Consider the following 18,240-nt stretch of genomic DNA (forward strand, 5'->3'; position numbering starts at 1 on the left):
GCGGAAGTTCCCGCTCACGCGGTGCGCGGGCGCGCACGCTTGGAGCTTGAGCAGACAAAAAAAACAGACTGAAGCGCGCTCAACTTGCCCGCAACGGCCCCCCCTGTCAGCGCTTGCAAAATAGGCAGGACACCCCGTGCTCATGCTTAGAGAGTTGGTGACGTCACCGCTCTCAAGCATGAGCGCAGTCGGCACCAGCAGGGACACAGCCTAAGAGCTAAAGGGGAGACGCAGGGTTGCAGACCAGTCTAAGACGTGAGCGTGCTCACGTGATCTTTTTATATGCTTTATGCATCATACAGATTCAGGGCCAAGCCAGCCAATCAGAAGAGACGGTTGTGGCACACAGTAGCCAACCCATACATGATGTCACTGGAAGCAACCAATGGAGCACACCAGCACAGAACAACATGTAGTCTGATCAGAGTTTCAACCAATCACATCAGTCCATCTGCCAGTGAACACTTCCTGGTCTTGCTGCTTGCAGTGGACTTTGCATTAGAGAATGTTTGTGCATTCTTTGTGTTCACGCTGCTCTTATCCTCATTGTTGCAAGCTATTTCATATACTGATGTCACTGCAATCCTAGTGTCCCTGGATTAGAAAGAGAAATGGACACCATTCCACAGATTAAAAAAACACTTGTACTTCATTTAACTTAGCAGCTTTGCTATACTGCTTGATGTGAGACAGAAAATACAGGTCTGTCTGCAACGACATGCACTGCTTTCAATTGCTTTTTGTTAAAGGTGCAGAGGCAAGATATTGGCAATAAGTGAAGCATTTCTGGTTTTGCAATACATATTAAACAGGTGAAGCGGAGTTACATTTAGTCATTATGCTTAAATCACAGCTGATACCTGTGGAGTTAAGTGGTTGTGTTGTAACCACCTTCCTGACACTGCAAGACTCTGATAAGCTAAGCGGGACATTTATTAGAAGCACTGATTCCTACAGTGGTGAGAAGAAAAATGCATCCTTCTATCATAATGCATCTAAAACTGAATGTGATGGGCGATGGAGCTGCAGCGGGGTTATCCTTGACCGAAATGTAGGAATTGTGCTATGTCACGGAGCCATATTTTTCCCTTTCCTGAAAAAGGAATTTTCTAAGACTGATCAGAACCTCCTTCTAGCTGATGACTTTCTGATGGACCTTACAATACAGGTTGAATGCCCATCTGAGCCAAGAGGTCATGCAAAAACAGATGACGTCTTCAACAATGTGGTTCTAGACAAGAGACCAGGACTTGGGCTAGTTCCCATGTCAAATCAAGTAGGACTACAGACAGGCCATAGGCTGCATCAGGCTCATCTTCTCATGCTGGTTCCCTCTCCAGAATTTCATACAGCGTTCTCCAGGCTGTTTGACAAAACAGAGGGCTGGGTGTTCTCCAGTGAGGAGGAAAAACATGAATATTGTGAATTGCAGAAGGATCTAGCTTACCTCCACTGGTTTGCTGTACTAAAGCTTCAAAGTCCCCTAACTAGTGGAACTGGTAAAATGAGTTACATGGAAGCAGCAAAATTGGTAAAAGGCAGTGCGGTGTTTACTTGTGGTTCCCCGTTCGGTTCTTTCTATCCAGACATATTTCTGAACACCATCAGCAAAGGGGTCATCAGTAACGTAGCAGGAGACAGAAATGTTATTCTTCTCACTGATGCCCGTTGCTTGCCAGGTTCGGAAGGAGGTGGAATATATTCTGTTAAAGGAGATGGTGTGTGTCTGGTAGGCATTATTGTGGCACCACTGTGCTGGAAGACCAACGAATGGGTAGGGCTCACATTGGCCTGTGCTGTTAGTCACATTCTGGAAAACATCAGTAAGGCATTTGGTAGAACTAGCCAGTCTGTTAAAAGAGACTTGTTAGCGCTGAAGCTGGTGGACCCTATTGTAACTGATCTTAAGAGAGATCCAGTGCCAACAAAACAATTGGTGGCAGCAGTCGTTCTAGTAGATTCAGGTCAAGTTTGGGGATCTGGAGTTTTGGTGAACCCAAAGGTAGTGTTGACTTGCCGACACGTGGTAAGAGATGCATCCAAGGTCTTGGTGAAGATCAGACATCCTACAGCCAACAAGTAGGTTCACATTTTTGTTTTCCGATGACACTTATCATTCACTTTGACCCTGTATTTCTTTAAAATAAGATGTTACATATCACTAAAATCATAATGGCACTACTGCTTGTGTTAGGTGAGGTGTCACATAAGCTAAAGGTCAGAAAAAAATATTGGTTAAAATAGGGGTGTTCACTAGGGAATTGCCAAGTCCCTGTTTCGGATGGAGGAAATGTTTAACAGGGCCATTAGTAAAGTGATTACATAATGTGATGACATCATAACTGTGGCCTCTGATGTCACCAGTCCCAGTGGTAAACCTTTACCTTCAGGATTTCGGCATTCATTGTGATACCATACCACTACAAAAAGCATGTAATTTCATTGTGTTATGTTGCCCTCTCTCCTTAAAGCAGCAGTTCAAGCTGTTTAAAAATAATAATAATAATTTCCATTCAATATGAGCATGAATACAATCTACACACTGACAAGTGATTAGCTAAGTTTTCGATCGATCCGTTCTCCTGTGACTGATCAGCGAAGATTCGGCTCCGGGGTTCACTAAACGGCTGCCAGTGCAGCAGAAGAGTACCCAAGATGCTAAATTCTATTGGTTCATTGCTAGAGAAAGGGCAGGGCTCTGGTGTGCCAGAGCTTCTTTCAGAAGAGGAAGGGGATGTGACTTTGTAAATGGTTGCAATAGGAACCAAAAAATGCTTGTTACACTATAATACATTAAAAATGTCTTAAATGTTTTTGTTTTTTAAAATACTATAAGAATTTTTTTCCTAGTACAGAACTGATTTATTTAAAAAAAAAAAAAACACATGTAGGATATTGCTTGAACTGCACCTTTATTATTAATATAGTGCATTAAAATAATTTTAGTTTTAAACAGACGTGGCATTTGATTACTGGAAATAAAGAAGTCAAAACTCACGAATCTTTACCATATTAGTTCCATTTTGAACGCTCTCATACACACGCCTTTATTTAATTCCCCCTTTTCACTGAGTAATGGAGACCGTGCTTTCTTTGCCCCGTTTCTATCTTTCCCCCCCCACCCCCCCGAGTAATACATCCCTTCCCCTTCCAAGAGTCTGCATAGGAATCCAAAAAGAAAGTGTGATCTCCTTCAGATAATATTTATACATGATTTAGGCTCTGTTAATATATGTATATAATACATAGCGCTGCGATGTACAAAAAGTTGTGCATAGAACTTTTCAGGCGTGAGCTCCTCCCCTGTAGAAATTACAATCTAACTTTGTTGCCACAATTCTGGGATTCAAACCAGTTTCACCCTCTTCAAATGCCAGCATTGTTAGACCACTTCTGGTTTGTTGAGCTTGGGGGCGTTCCTAGCGAGTTTTTTTAGTGGTTATTGCACTTAGGGGCCTATGCAGAGAGCAGCGAATTTAAAAATTGGCGAGGGTAATAAAAAGTAGCTTTTTTGGAGAGTTTTATTCTCCATATGCAGAAATGTGCGAAATCTGCAATTTATAGCATGAATGCGTGTGGCGAGTTTAAAATGGAGAGATGCGCGCTGCTGAAATGTGTAAAAAAAAAATCGCGCATTTTTTTTTTCTTTCCTATGGCCGGCGAGCTCCAGCTTCTTGCCAACTTTTGTTGGCGGAGCTAATTGTAGAAAATCTCGCCATTTTATTGGCGCGAACAGCCGCTAGATGGCGTTCGCGCCTTTCTGAATTCGGATATTTTTAAAACTGGCGAGATGTAGGTTCTCGCCAGCCGCGCGGTGAGATTTACAAATAGAGAAAAAAAATGGCGCGTTTTTCGTAACTCGCCATTTTCTGCTGTTTTCTAAGCAAATTTCGCCAAAAAAAGGCGATATTTGCTATAGCGCTGCTCTCTGCATAGGCCCCTTAGTCTCATTTATTTTTGTGACCCACTTCCTAGTAAATTGGATATGTAGCATCTAGAGCAGGGAATGCCAACTCCAGTCCACAAGCGTTTTAAGGATATCCCTGCTTCAGCACAGGTGACTCAATCAGTGGCTCAGTGTTGACTGAGCCACTGATTGATGCTAGAGCAGGGATATCCTTAAAACCTGACCTGTTGGTGGCGCTTGTGGACCGGAGTTGGCCTCCCCCTGCTCTTGAGAGATACCTGATTTTAATGGGCCAGTTCCTCCTACTACCTTTTTCTTTCCTTTACGCCCCCCCCCCTCCCCCCAACATCCCATTTTTTTTACAGGGTGGCGACTAGGGTGTTGCCCCTCAGCTAAACCCTACTATTTCCAGCTCTAAGGGCCCCCTGGTTTCCGAGATACTTGATGATGCAGTTACCAGATGCCTATAGCTCTCTCAAGGGAGACAAAATGGCTGCAAAATCTCGGGGCCTATAGGAAGCTGCAATATTATCAGTTGTGGCTTCCTATTGGATGGCCATTTAAATTCCCCTTTGCAAACCTGGATACCTGTATAATATAACACAGGGCGCCCCCCCTGCCTGCTCTCCTCAGTTAGAGCGGCCCACCTTACCTCACGTCACGTGACCCGTGGCGTCATTAGACTTCACGTTACCGTGGCAACCATGACGTGACATGACCCCGCAGCCATGCCATGCCGACGCCTGACACCAAGCTTCTGAACCGCGGTAAGTGTAGTTGCAGAGGCCTCGCGCGGTCCCCCGGCATTTAATTTAAATGCCTTGGGGAAGAGCGTAGTACCTCTGCAACCGCCTACGCTCCCCTCCCAAAAAAAATCTGCGCCCCCCAGTATGCGCACCATTGGTATAACATGTACTCTACCAGTAAGTATTTTACGGGCGGTTCCCACAGCTGAAAATAATCTTGTTCAGCTCTGGAAAACCTGCCATGTAAAAAAGAAAAATGGAGGTTAATTAGGGTGCATTGCTCCTTTTAAGTTTCTCATGATAATATGCACAAAGTCACATTGCGTGTGTTGGTAACTGGTACCTCTTCACTTTATTTTGAAGTCAACTGCTTGTCTTTGATTATGATTTGATTATGTATTTAGTGTTATAAAGAATGTGTTTTTAATTGAAGTTATACTAACTGGACCATTGTATACGTGCAGGAATCACGTGGCCACAGGACACGTGGTGTTTGCCACTCATGAAACATCTCCTTACGACATTGCAGTTGTGGAACTGGAAGACCCTTTGCTACGCATTCCTGAACCAGTTTTGGCTTCTGGTTATTGTACAGGTTTGTAATAATTCCCTATTTGCGCAGCTGCCGCGGGGTATGTTACTGAAAGCGCATCCCCTGCCATTTCCATGTTGGTCCCGTAAGTTGGCTAAGACACGTTTAGGGGCTTTTTACATTTAGGCTGAGTAATGTGATCAGAATAAATGCTGAAATGGAAAAGCAATTTGTAATTAAAACATATTGGTGTGTAAATATACACATAATAAAAAAAAATAGGCCTACATGGGTGTGTAGGAAAGTAAAAAAGATATAAAGCCATATTTATTTGTTTTTGTAACCTTTATTACCAGGCTTTGTGAGTACAGTTTCACATATACAGGATTAACAGAGCAGTTCAAGATGGCCACATACAAAATAAACATGTGTATGTATGTATGTATGTATGTACAGTATGTATGTTTGTTTGTATGTATATCTTTATTTATATACATAGCACTTCACAGCAGTAATACACCTGACATAATCATATAAATAACAAATACAAATAACACATAATGGGAAGAAGTGCTTCAGATATAAAAGTAACATTTAGGAAAAGGAGTCCCAGCTCCGAAGAGCTTACAATCTAATTGGTAAGTAGGAAGAACGTACAGAGACAGTAGGAGGGCGTTCTGGTAAGTGCGTCTGCAAGGGGCCAAGGTTTATGTATGAGGTGTAAAGTATCGGCCATGGAGCTACTCATATGGTTCGATAAGGAGGTGGGTTTTAAGATGGGTCTTAAATGTGGATAGAGAGGGTGCTTGTCAGGTATTGAGGGGAAGGGCATTCCAGAGGTGTGGGGCAGTCAGTGAGAAATGTAAGGTGGGAGAGGGCTTTAGCTACAAAAGGGGTAGAGAGAACACATCCTTGAGCAGAATGCATGAGTCGGGATGGTGTATAGCGAGAAATTAGGGCTGAGATGTAAGGAGGGGCAGAAGAGTGTAAAGCTTTAAAAGTGAGGAGGAGAATTGAGTGAGTGTGTGATACGGGATTTGATAGGAAGCCAGGAGGGGGATTTCAGCAGGGGAGACGCTGAGACAGATTTAGGAAAGAGTAAAGTGATTCTGCGCATCACAGGTGTATATATTTTCGTGTGCATACATCAGAAAAACTATAAAGCCCTTTTTTTTAAGTGAAACTTCTTTGCTGGTGCCTACAGGGTTTTCATGGGAAAAAAATGCATTGCCTTGTAACGAAGAAACGTAACAAGTGATGTCACGCTGCTAATGGGCGCGTCCGTCACGCCAGTTCTTTTAGGCTTAGGCCAACACCATGGTGCAAGCACCGGTGCGTGCGATGGGTTGCACAGCTCTAACAAAATGCAGGGGATCGATGGGGCCGACCATAGTGCACGCGAGGAAGCGCGATGGAGCGGCAGATTTTTCAGCTGCCAAAATGTTTTTTATTTGGTTGTGCGATGTCTGGGTCACATGACACCACGCCTCCCAGTCACGCACGTCATCCAAATCCCACAGGCCACGGATCGCTCAAACTGCTGGCGCGCGCAGCGCCATGCACTCCAACATGCTTCTAGGCCTTAGATACAACGTTTTGGAGTCAGTGCAGCAAAGGATCTCCTTCTCGTGTGTGACGCGAAACGCAGGACGGAGACAGGGACACGAGAGAAGGGGATCCTTTGCTGCACTGACTCAAACACTTTGTGTCCAAGCCTAAAATAACTGGCAACCTATTCTCCTATGGAGAAACTGCAAACCAGAGAGACGAAACACGAAATATACCTTGAAGTGCCTGTGGTCTGGGCACTTCATGTAAGTGCATATCTCACCATCAATACTGAAAGCTATCAACATTATGCATACTTCACTTTATTTATTTTTCCTTTATTCTGAGGTTGCGCTGATATTTTTATGGAACCATTTTCATCCTGATGGGAAACAGTCTACATCAGGGGAGCGCAATCTTTTGTCCCTGCGCCTCCCTACCGGCTGCTCCCCTCTCTCCGCGCCCCCCCACTCTTACCTCGGCGTCATGACGCCGTGTTGCCATGGCGACGTGTCTCCGGAGCCAAGGTAGGTGCAGTTTACAGAGGCCTTAGCCGCTTCCCAGGCACTTAATTGAAGGGCCTTTGCGAAGCGCGCAGGGGTGTCTGTAAACCCCGCGCAGACAATCTCGCGCCCCCAAGTTTGCGCACCGCTGGTCTACATCATACAGCGCCCATGCACTGTCTAGTTTAGATATCCCTTGGTTAGCGCGTGTTCTTTTTGTTTGTTTTAAAACACCAAGAAGCCCGAGCTTCATAATACTATCAGCAGAGACTGGATCCCATCGTCAGGAGGACTGAAGGCAGAATGCAATGACAGTACACTGGGGTTGTAGAGATTTTGTGAGATGATTCACAAGCTACCAGAGATTCCAAGGGTTGTTTAAAGTCCCTACATACTGAGTTACCTGACCTGTCAGGATAATGAAAGCTAGTATTAAATCCTCAGCATTTATAACTTAAATTATTCTTTACAGTTTAAATAGTCTCCAGAGTGGTGAGATGTAGTGAGGCTTAATAGCAAGTTTAGCAGAACAATAAAAAGATAAAGTGAACTTCTTCCAGGGCCATATCTTTCAACAAAAGTCAATCAGCCAAGCAGAGGCATTAATAAAACATATAACAGAGTCAATATAACATCATAAAACAGCATAGAACAGAAAAACAACAAACACAGCTGGGTCCAGGACCTTGCGAAGGGAAAACGTGTTGTATCCACACAGAGTCAAACTTTAACTCTTTCGCAGTGATGGAGTATTAAATGAGTGTCTATAATATAGGAGATTATTCCCGAAGGAATGAGGAGGGTCCATAGCAAGCAGATCCACCATGAAGAACTGTCCCTTTCTGTACACAACTCACAGTAGATGTGATAGAGAAGATAAGGATCCCAGAGCTGGCAGGACACTCGCAGAGAGAGACAGCTTATGTAACAAATCCTGAGCATGTGCTTCCCTGAAACTGCTAATGGGGCACAAGGTTAGGCCTGAGAATTTCTTTAAGCACTGTATTAACGTCTGGGAAATGACTGATCAGATCAATAAAGGTCTCAGTAAAGCCGGCTGGTGGGACACTCCCTAGCGGTACCTTTTAATCTGTACTTTTTTGCTGTAGAAAAACAGCGATGTCTGCGAATTGTTAGTAGGCCGAACGGCAGCTCCTGAGAAATGCAGCCATCTTAGAGCGCTACCTGCTGGAAGTCAAACCATATTTATTAAGCGGTGCTACTTTCTAAAACACCTCGATCCAGGGAGAAATCTGATAGCCATTATTGGAGACAGGAAGGAATTATTTTCCCCCCTATGAGACATCATTGGATGATGTTTCACTGGGGTTTTTTTTTTTTAATTTTAATTTTTGTTTTTTTTGTTTGCTTTCCTCTGCATCAAAATACTGTAAATACAAATATAGGATAAGTATCTGTCTAAATTTAGTATAGGTTGAACTTTATGGACGTATGTCTTTTTTCAACCTCATCTACCATGTAACTATGCAACCTTCCTGCATAGTAGATTTGACGCATAATCCATTGTTAAGCTCTGGAGGGGTTTAACACAGGAAATAAGGTTGCTGCAATTCTAAAGTTGCAGTGTTGAGTTATAAAGCGGTTTTAATAAAATCACAGTGGCACAATGAGAATACAATTATATGTATGAGTTCGTATTTATGCAAAAACAGTTCAAAATTAAGTAAGTAATCGGAATGAACGAAAAATGTTGGCTATTTGTACAGTGAAACAGATCAACTATCACAGGAGTGGCTATCTCCAGTCCTCAAGGGCCACCAACAGGTCAGGTTTTCAGGATATCCCTGCTTCAGCACTCTGTCAGCACTGAGTCACTGATTGACTCACCTGTGCTGAAGCAGGGATATCCTTAAAACCTGAGCTGTTGGTGGACGTTGAGGACTGGAGATAGCCCCCCCTGAACTATCATTACTAGGAGAGAGACACTGAGAGCCATTACTGCTTGTTCATCACTCACACAGGCACTTTCAGTAAATGGCTTACACTAGGTTATTTTTATAAAGACAAAGTGACTTTAATAAGAATTGTCTTCAGAAAAGCCTTTAGCTTTATACCAGGGTGATTGAAAGGTCTCTCACACAGCAGTTAACCCACTTGTGTTGAAAATGATTGCAGAATAACATCAGCAAATAGCATTACTTTAGGGAAGCAGAGCGCTTTAAACTGATTACCCACTGGCTCAACAGCACTTTGCTATTTAAAAGTGCAGCACTAATTAGCGCTTAAGTGAACCAATGGCATTGACATGTTTCTTGGGCTAAATCTTAGTGGTTAATGCCTTTTATTTAAATGAGAAATGCTTAACACTTTTGTTGCCAGAGGGGACTGCAGAACACTGCTTAATACAAAAAAACAAGGGTTGAGCAATATTTTATTATTATTAATAATAATAATAATAATTATTATTATGACATAATAATATTTTAATAATTTAGCCATTTTAAGCTTTACCTGTTTAATTAGCTCCTCTCATTTGTGTGACATCACTGTGTGTTGAGGTTGTGCAGAAAGAAGTGTGCCCTACAAGCAAAGGGTCTTTCCCCGTCTCCCGCTCGGACCCCTGCTAGAATGAAAGAAAGACACATGGGAACTGAACTTGATTGAATATGGAATATTACCCAGTACGTGGCGTGCCACAATACACAGGACACCTTAGTTGTTCACTTAGTTAGTTGCCATTTTGAAGCTGTGCAGAGGACTTGTTGATAACGATAGGCGTACCCCGTTGCAGCTAGATAGTTTGAAGGAAAGGAGATGGGGGAGGGGTGCTGTTGGGTAGGTAAATATAGATACTAGAGGCGAAGAAAAGAAACCCAACTGGTAGCACTATCACTCCCTAAACTGAATGATTTGTTAGTTGGTTAAAATTAATCTTTAATGGTCATTATTACTAAAATATTGGTGATTAAAATGGACAGACAATAGACACACACTAATGATCCTATGTCGAGGGCAGTGTGGCACTCTGGATCACAAAGTAAAACAGATAGCCGAGGTTGATTGGATCAATTATCTCTGAAAGGGGTCTGATAGGCAGATCACCCTTGTTGAACGGTAATACGAGTTAAAAGGAAGGAGGTAAATGTGCTTAGGCTGCGCTTATAGTGCCGGCGATAGCGACGCAACGTCGCGTCAAATCAAATGTATTGACGCCATTGCGTGCGCTTATAGTAGGCGCGGCGTGACGGCTTGGTCGCGATCGCTAGAAGTCACTTCAATTTGATTTTTCCAGCGACCGCAGCGCGCCGTCAGCATCGCTGTCGCGTCACCATCGCCGGCACTATAAGCGCAGCCTAAAAGTGAGCACTAGTGTAGTCTAGCTCTAAGAACACTTAATTAGTTAATTAGTCGATGTGACAGACAGTTGTGTAAAAGATTGCATCAGTGAGAATAACCAGCAAACTATTGTCCTGCGCATAAAGAGTCAGCGACTCCCCAACAATTGGTGCATTTGTAGGAACAATAAACAAGCAATCTGATGTAATATCAGCACCTAGCTCCTCTAACAGACATATAGCTCCTAGGAACTAGCGTAGATAATGTACTATATAGCACTACACTTGCTACTATAGTAGAGCTAAACACTTGAGCTGTGTCGGAGTAGCTCAGAAGTGTAGTCTTAGGGCTGGGACCCGCTGCGCCCGGCGGCGCGGGCGGCTGCACGGGCTTTCCTCACCAGCAGGGGAATCCTCCCGAGCCGGTCCCGGTCCCCCCTGGCTGCACAGCTCACTACACGCTGTGACGCGTCAGCCGCTACGGGATACAAGAGAATTGTAATCCCTAGCTTCGACGCGTCACGTGGTGTGGCTGTGAGCCAATGAGGAGGGGAGGCTTCGGGAGGAGGAGAGGCTTCGGGGAGCGGGGAGGAGTGTGGAGTGAAAGCAGCGTGAGTGCCTGTCTGTGTTTGTGTATGTGTGTGCCTGAGTGCGTGAGTGCCTGCCTGTGTGTGTGAGAGTGCCTGCGTGTGTGTATGAGTGCCTGCGTGTGTGTATGAGTGTGTGTGTGTGTATGAGTGCCTGCGTGTGTGTATGAGTGTGTTGCTTGTGATTACATTGTGATCAGCAGCTCCAGCCTGAGCCCGTGGAGGGAGGGAGGGAGGGAGGGAGAGGGGGGGAGAGTAGCGGGTCCCTCCGCTCAAGCCACGCCCCCCTCCCGCTCAAGCCTCCCGCCCACCTCCCGCGCCGGGTCCCGCTCCCTACAGACCGCATATCGCGGTCTGTGTATGTCAGCGCCCCGCCTGTCTGCAGTGCGGGAGCGCTGGCGGTGGGAGCGGGGCCTTAGCCTTAGTAATGAGCTGCTAATTGATTAGCAGCCTCTATACGTAGATAGCTCCAATAATAGTCAGTTTGTGGTGGGATAGGTTGCAAGGAGAAGGTGATGTAGATAAGCACTAATGCACTAATGATGATTGCCTCGGAGAACTTTATATTGGCCAATTAGTCAATATAGCGGGCAATTGTGTGACAGATACATCTATGCAAGCGTTAGACTGTGCTTATAGTGCTGGTGACGCAACGCTAACGTCTTGCTGCAGTCGCTGGAAAAATCAAATTGACTTGACTTCCAGCGATCGCGACCAAGCCGTCGCGTCGCTTCTACTATAAGCACATGCGACGGCGGTAATAAATTTGTTTTGCCGCGTCGCCGGCACTATAAGCGCGGTCTAAAGCCGGCTACTATCCTGCACAGAGGAGGCCTGTGACTTCCCAGGAGTTGGTACAATTAAAGACACATTGGATGTGCACTCTGCTTAAAATATCAGCACCACACTCCTTTAGAAGATAAATAGCTCCAAAGTACTTAATGCAGAGAGTATAAAGTGTAACACCACATTATCTGCGATAATAGAGATAGACACTTGAGCTGTATTGGAATCAGAGAGCGGTGTGGCACTATGTATACCTTGTGCCTATATTAATGAATAGGCTCAGACCTCTTGCAAGAGTGTGGAGCAGACTGTTATCCTGCATACAAGAAGTCTGTGACTTCCTAGCAATTGGTGTAAATGTGGATACATAGTATATGCAATGTGAAGGCAACACCTAGCTCCTCTATCAAAAATACATATAACTCCTAAGTAATAATGCAGAGAATGTATAGTGTAACACCACACTTGCCACAGTGATAGAGAAAGACACTTAATCTGTGGATTGAATTAGTATGCATGCGGTGTGGTAGTTTGAATACCTAAGGCCCATATTAATGAATGGGCTCAAACCGCTGATTACTGTATCCTGTCTAATGTAGGTGTTCATCCGAAAGTTAGTAAGCGGTGTGGTAGTTGGTATACCGGATGCCCATATTCATGAACGGGTGCAACACCGCTGAATACTGGAAGCTCTCTTGTAACAATATGAGCTGTATCCTGAATAGATGAAAATGTGCTGTAAAGAGCAACAATAATAAAAACGCTAATAGCTAGTATTCCTTAGACAGGAGACTTCCGCTGTCCGTGTATCACGGCTGCAGTCTCCCTAAGGCTGCATCCCGCTAGCGTTGAGCGGACGGTGCTTGCCGAGTTTACTTTGTGCAAAGTGAATTCTCACATCCCTGCCCACGCGGCTCAGGCCCGCTTGCGTGCGGACACGCACACTCTCCCTAGGTTGGCGCTTGGTAAGTAAAATAAAAAAGAGTGTTTCAAGCATGAGCACGGTCAGTGCCAGTTGGGCTGCAGCCTAAAGCAGGAGACAGGCAGCTCGTTGCCGTGCAAACTGAATGATGCCGTGTGTAAGCAGTCCCTGCGCCCGTGAAGGAGGTCGCCGATGCACGCGTTTCACGTATTAAAGCGCTTTCTCAAGGCTTCAGTCAGTCACAGAACTTTTTTGCCACGGTGGAGACGTACAGGATTTGGAAGATGTGAATTTCACAGTTCGGACCAAACTGCGCCCAGCACATTTAGGACTCCTTGTGGCATTTTGTAGTCCCACCGTTTTCTGCTATAAAGAAAGGTTGATGTTATAACTGTAACCCTGTTTCCCCCCTCCTCGGTGAACTACACTGGTTACTGATTTGGACATTTTAGCTGACCAGAAGTACAAGTAGTTCAATCGCTGAGTGCCTTGTTTGAGCGATTGAGGGGCAAGGAGGTGCGGATTGCCGTTTTCCTGCGGCTTCACTGGAGATTACCAGTCTTTGACGCCATATCCGGCGACGTCACTACCGGTTTCGTCACGAGGGAGACGTCACTTCCGGTTTTTGCCAGCGAGGAGAAAAGGAAGGAGTACACGGCGTCCAGAACACCCTGCGGACCCCCAACACGTGGTAACCAGCTCACATTGGTCTAATGCGATTTTACATCTGCCGTCCTGTGAGTGTTATCTAGGTTTTAACCCACCGGAGCGGCATATCAGCTATTTGTCCTACTACTTTATTTTTTAGTTATAATAAATTAACTTTTATCATTAGCTTTGCTTTAGTGTTGTTTGTCTAGTTGTGTCTGTTTGTCTTGTCACCTAGTGCCAGCCAGTTTGCAATTTTATGTCTGTATAATTTGTTTAGCTGTGTTGCACTAAATATCTCTTTTTCGTTTCATGTTCCACTTCCCCTGCATGAAGTCCTAACGGAGCACCCAAAGATTTAGTGACTGTAGATCATCTTGGGACTGGAACTATTTCATCTGGACATCCAGGTTTCCATCATTCTTGGACTCATTAGGCACCGGTATCTCTTTGTTTTACACTGGTTACTGCTTCTGTGTGGTGCTGAAGCCTACCTGTGGTGTCAGGAGGAGCGGAGCTGCGCGATGGTATGGGCAATGGGACAGGCTTTAGGGACATATTTCTTACTCACTCATGGTACAGCGCCTCCAGCCGTGATAGGATCCCATGATGTGAGATATCAGTTCCCATCACTGCAGATGGCTCCCTCCTGACCAGTAACTGACAACTAGGCAGAGGTCTGGGTGAACAAGCAGCTTTATTCAGGGAATCACACAGTATCTTCAGCAGTATCATCTTCTGCATACGTCCCAGGACTTCTGGACGGTGCTTTGTCTCTCCACTTCTCTGCTCCAGGTGGTCTGAGGCTAGCCAGACAAAGTGAGCAAACTTACCCCACCATGGGGAAGACTCACATCTCCCACCTTCACCTCATCCTCCTTCACCCTAGCCAGGGATCAGAGAGGGTCACACTCACCCTCCTTACTCCAGAAGGAGCAGGGGGCAAGCACACATCATCTCTCTCCAAGGTGGAGAGAACGACTTTCTGCCCCCTTCTCTCAAGGCTGCCAGAGAAAGACTCCCTCTAACTTTAGCCTACCCCCCCTTAGAAACATCTGGAAGGGACTGGCTCATGGACTGTACCCACCTACAAGGGGCTGTACACAGGCCATGAGACACCACCTACCTTCCTTCACTGTCTGGGGAAGCAGGAAGGGGGGGTCAAGGGCCCACAGATTAACCTGCTAATGCCTGGATCTTAACAGGACTTACATAGCAGATACACTATGTGGGGAGAAACAGGAACAGCTGGACATACCCTGTTACATAACCTTTTTTGGGGAATTCTCATAAATTGTTGTATTCTATTAACCTTTAAAGTGCAGCTCTCTATCCTAGGGTGTGAGTTCCTGGGGAATTAAAAATGTATTGTATGTAACAGTGTGTACGTGTGTGCTTGAATAATAATAATAGTATGTTCTTGTATAGCTTTGCTAGATTTACGTAGCGCTTTACAGAGACATTTTGCAGGCACAGTCCCTGCCCCATGGAGCTTACAATCTATGTTTTGGTCACAAGAAGCCGACACTGGGAATTCCCAGGTTCCCCTGCTTCAAACTCTGTGCCAGTCAGTGTCTTTACTCACTGAGTCGCTCCTTCTCCATACTTCAACACATACTGTATGTGTATATATAAATAAAAAATTGCTTAAAATAGTAACTAAGATGGTGTGTGTGTTTTGCACATCTCTACTCGCATTAAAGTATTGTGGGCCGCACAATTGCAGACACTGCTGGATCTTTGCAGTAGGAGATGAAAGTCTTACTGACATTAAATCAGGGGGGCGCAAACTTCTTGAGATGCACCCTCCTGTCCGGCAGCTGCAGCGTTCGTGCCCCCCTCTCTAATGACTCGGCATCAAATGATGCCGCGGGTCATGTGGCGTCACGTCACATGACACGTCGCCGAAGACCCGGCAGAGAGCAGGTAAGGGAGATAGAGGCCTCACTCCTCCCCCGGCATTTAATTTAAATGCCGTGGGGAAGAGCGCGGGGCTTGTGTAACTGCCGCACCCCCCCTAGAAATTCTCGTGCCCCCCTTGGGGCGCGCGTCCCCCAGTTTGCGCAACGCTGCGATTACATTGTGCTCTGTATTGGTACAGTGCTTTCATTCTTCTGCAACTCCATTCAATGTTGCTAAGTGCCAGTGGGCTGTAGCTTCAGGTGGTCATGTCTCTTATGTGCTCTTTCTATGTCTAGGTGAGGATGTGTGCGTCATGGGATATGGAGCCTTCGGTGAGAGGTGTGGTCCCTCTGTGACCTCGGGTGTCCTGTCTGTAGTCATTTCAGTGGGTGATGCCCCAGTCATGCTACAGACAACCTGTGCGGTACATGGCGGTTCAAGTGGAGGTCCTGTGTTTGCTGATAACTCTGGAGAGCTTCTAGGTAATAAAGATTCATATGCTACAGTTATTCTTGTTCTACACACACTGAACCCATATTGTAACGCGGAACATCGAGTTTATTATCAAGCTACAAAACTGTTGTAAAAAGCACCAGATTTCTCAAAGAAATAAATCCTACTTAAAATATATATTTTTGTCATATATTGCCCTTTTTGTGCACCTTTTTGGATCCTGTTATGCAGCTGAGGGACCCTGATAGCTCCCTTTTATATAGTCAGTAGTTGTAGTGTGGTGGTGATACTAAGTGGTATAAATGCTGCTTACCACTATCTTTTGTATTTGAAACCTTGACTTCCACTTATGTTTTAAAAGTTCTTTTTTTTTAATGTTCTTGCAACATAATTGTACTATATTGACCCTTTTTATGATGCTGCAACATTATTTATTATATACAGCTATTAAACAAAGGTTATTGGGCACGTGGGGAAAAAGAAAATACAAAAATAAGAAAACATATATCGTGTAGTACTGTTAGTGAGAATTGTGAAATAAAAATAAATGTGATGGTATGCACACACATGGTTAGAGCTTGTTAATTACTAGAAGGATAATCTTTCTGTAGATCAGTCTTGATGAAGCCCTCAGTAACTTCACAGTCCAAGTGGTCTCAGCCAAAATATAGCAGATATGAAAAAGTAAATACAATTTTCGTTTGTACAGCACATATGCTATTTCTGGTGGGATCAGTTGGCAGACGGAAGGCTATGGAGGATGGGGAGCCAGTGCGTGTTCCTCATTTGTTTGATGACATCATGTTCGCCTCTCTGTTAGACGATGAAGCCTTGCGCCTCTCAATATCAGCTAGCTCCACCCAATGCATTTTGCTTCCTCAGGGGCCCGTCGAGTGAGCGAAAAGCAATACCCCCTTTTGTACACTTTCTCCCTAACTGGTGTGGAGAAGTCTCAGGCTCCGTCGTCTAACAGAGAGGTGGACGTGACAATGTTGGTGCAATAAATGGTTATATAACCCAACATATCACACTATAAATAACAATGCAGTTGGCTGCTTCTGAATCTATGATCGATATAAAGGTCCGTTTGTTGTACCAAATGTCGATTCCAAGTGGATCATATCCTCATGAGTGCCGATTCCTTGAACTGACCATATATTGCAGAAAATGGACGTATTTATTGTGTGCCTCTTGGAGAACGTTCAAGTTTCAATGAGTGCCCCATTTTACATTTCAATAACTACATCTCGTTATTGCCATGTTATTTTAACCCATAACTTCTTTTCATGTTTTTCAGGCATTGTTGCTAGTAACACAAGGGATAACAGTGTCGGGGCCACATACCCTCATCTGAACTTTAGTATCCCTATTACAGTTTTTCGGGAAGCCCTACAAAGGTACAGCCAGTTTGGAGATCTGCGTGGCTTCCAAGAGCTTAATAAGGTTGGAAACGCAGTCAGAGATGTGTGGCGTCTGCAGAGGAAACCTGAGAAGTGTTTGCCAAGCAAGCTCTGAGTTCCTGTATGTGTGTGAGCCATTCCATACTGCCTTGTTATATTGCAGTGGCTCATAACCTTTTTCAACTGGGCTCCACCCAAAAGCAATTGTTTTGCCTGTGTTTGCTGCACAGAGCAAGATAAGCAAGGTTTAAGTTGTTAGGTCCCCCAAAATCCTATTTTAAAGAGTACATGTAGTAAAATATATTGATTGCTTCCTGATGCAGAGAAACTGCCTTCTTTCTCTTTGTGATTCTCTGTCACTCACCCTGTCGGTCCCTCTTAACTTTCAGAGTCGCCTTACATGCCTCTTGGGCCAACTTATGGGGGGGCAGCCATCAGGTTGGGAACCACTGCAGTATTGTGTTGTTTGAACAATTGATTTTGAGCCTGTGTAGTTCCGCTATCACAATAAATAAGCTTGGTGTAATGAGGCATTACCATGACAACACCTAATAAACGGAGTTTCCAAGTATGCAGCAGAATGTTCACGTTGGCATCAAAGGGCAGCAAATTGTAGTTGTTGTTATGAGGGCTTATGAATAAAGATGTTTAATAAACCTGCAAGGTATTCAAATTGGGCAAACATTGATGTTTTTCGTAATTGCCAATTAATTTGTGATTTTATTGGAAATTACTTATATTTAAAAGACATTACAAGAGGGGACATTCTACCAGAAAATCTTGTAATCATATGCCGTGGCGCTAAAACTAATTTTGTAAACCATGTGTGCCTTGCATTGCACAAATCACCAAGTATTCATGAGCGTGATATAGGTATAGATCTATAGCAACATACTTGTTGAGGGATTTCACTCTTAAGACATATTCCCTTCCCATATCTTCGCATTTAGGGTCCAAGGTTCATATCCATGTGAGCACAGGCAGAATATACTAGTGGGACACTTTCCTCT

At 44.5% G+C, this 18,240-nt stretch overlaps 1 protein-coding gene across 1 annotated transcript; it reads left to right on the top strand.

The window, feature by feature from the left end:
• Window positions 1–465: 465 nt before the first annotated feature.
• Window positions 466–17,893, top strand: TYSND1 (trypsin like peroxisomal matrix peptidase 1). The gene is made up of 4 exons (XM_075610768.1): window positions 466–2,079; window positions 5,118–5,248; window positions 15,674–15,859; window positions 17,128–17,893. Exons 1-4 carry the CDS (start codon window positions 839–841, stop codon window positions 17,343–17,345), a joined length of 1,776 nt encoding a protein of 591 aa, XP_075466883.1. The 5' UTR covers window positions 466–838; the 3' UTR covers window positions 17,346–17,893.
• Window positions 17,894–18,240: the final 347 nt, after the last annotated feature.

This window comes from Ascaphus truei, chromosome 8 (assembly GCF_040206685.1).
Source record: "Ascaphus truei isolate aAscTru1 chromosome 8, aAscTru1.hap1, whole genome shotgun sequence".
In the NCBI taxonomy this organism is placed as follows: Eukaryota; Metazoa; Chordata; class Amphibia; order Anura; family Ascaphidae; genus Ascaphus; species Ascaphus truei.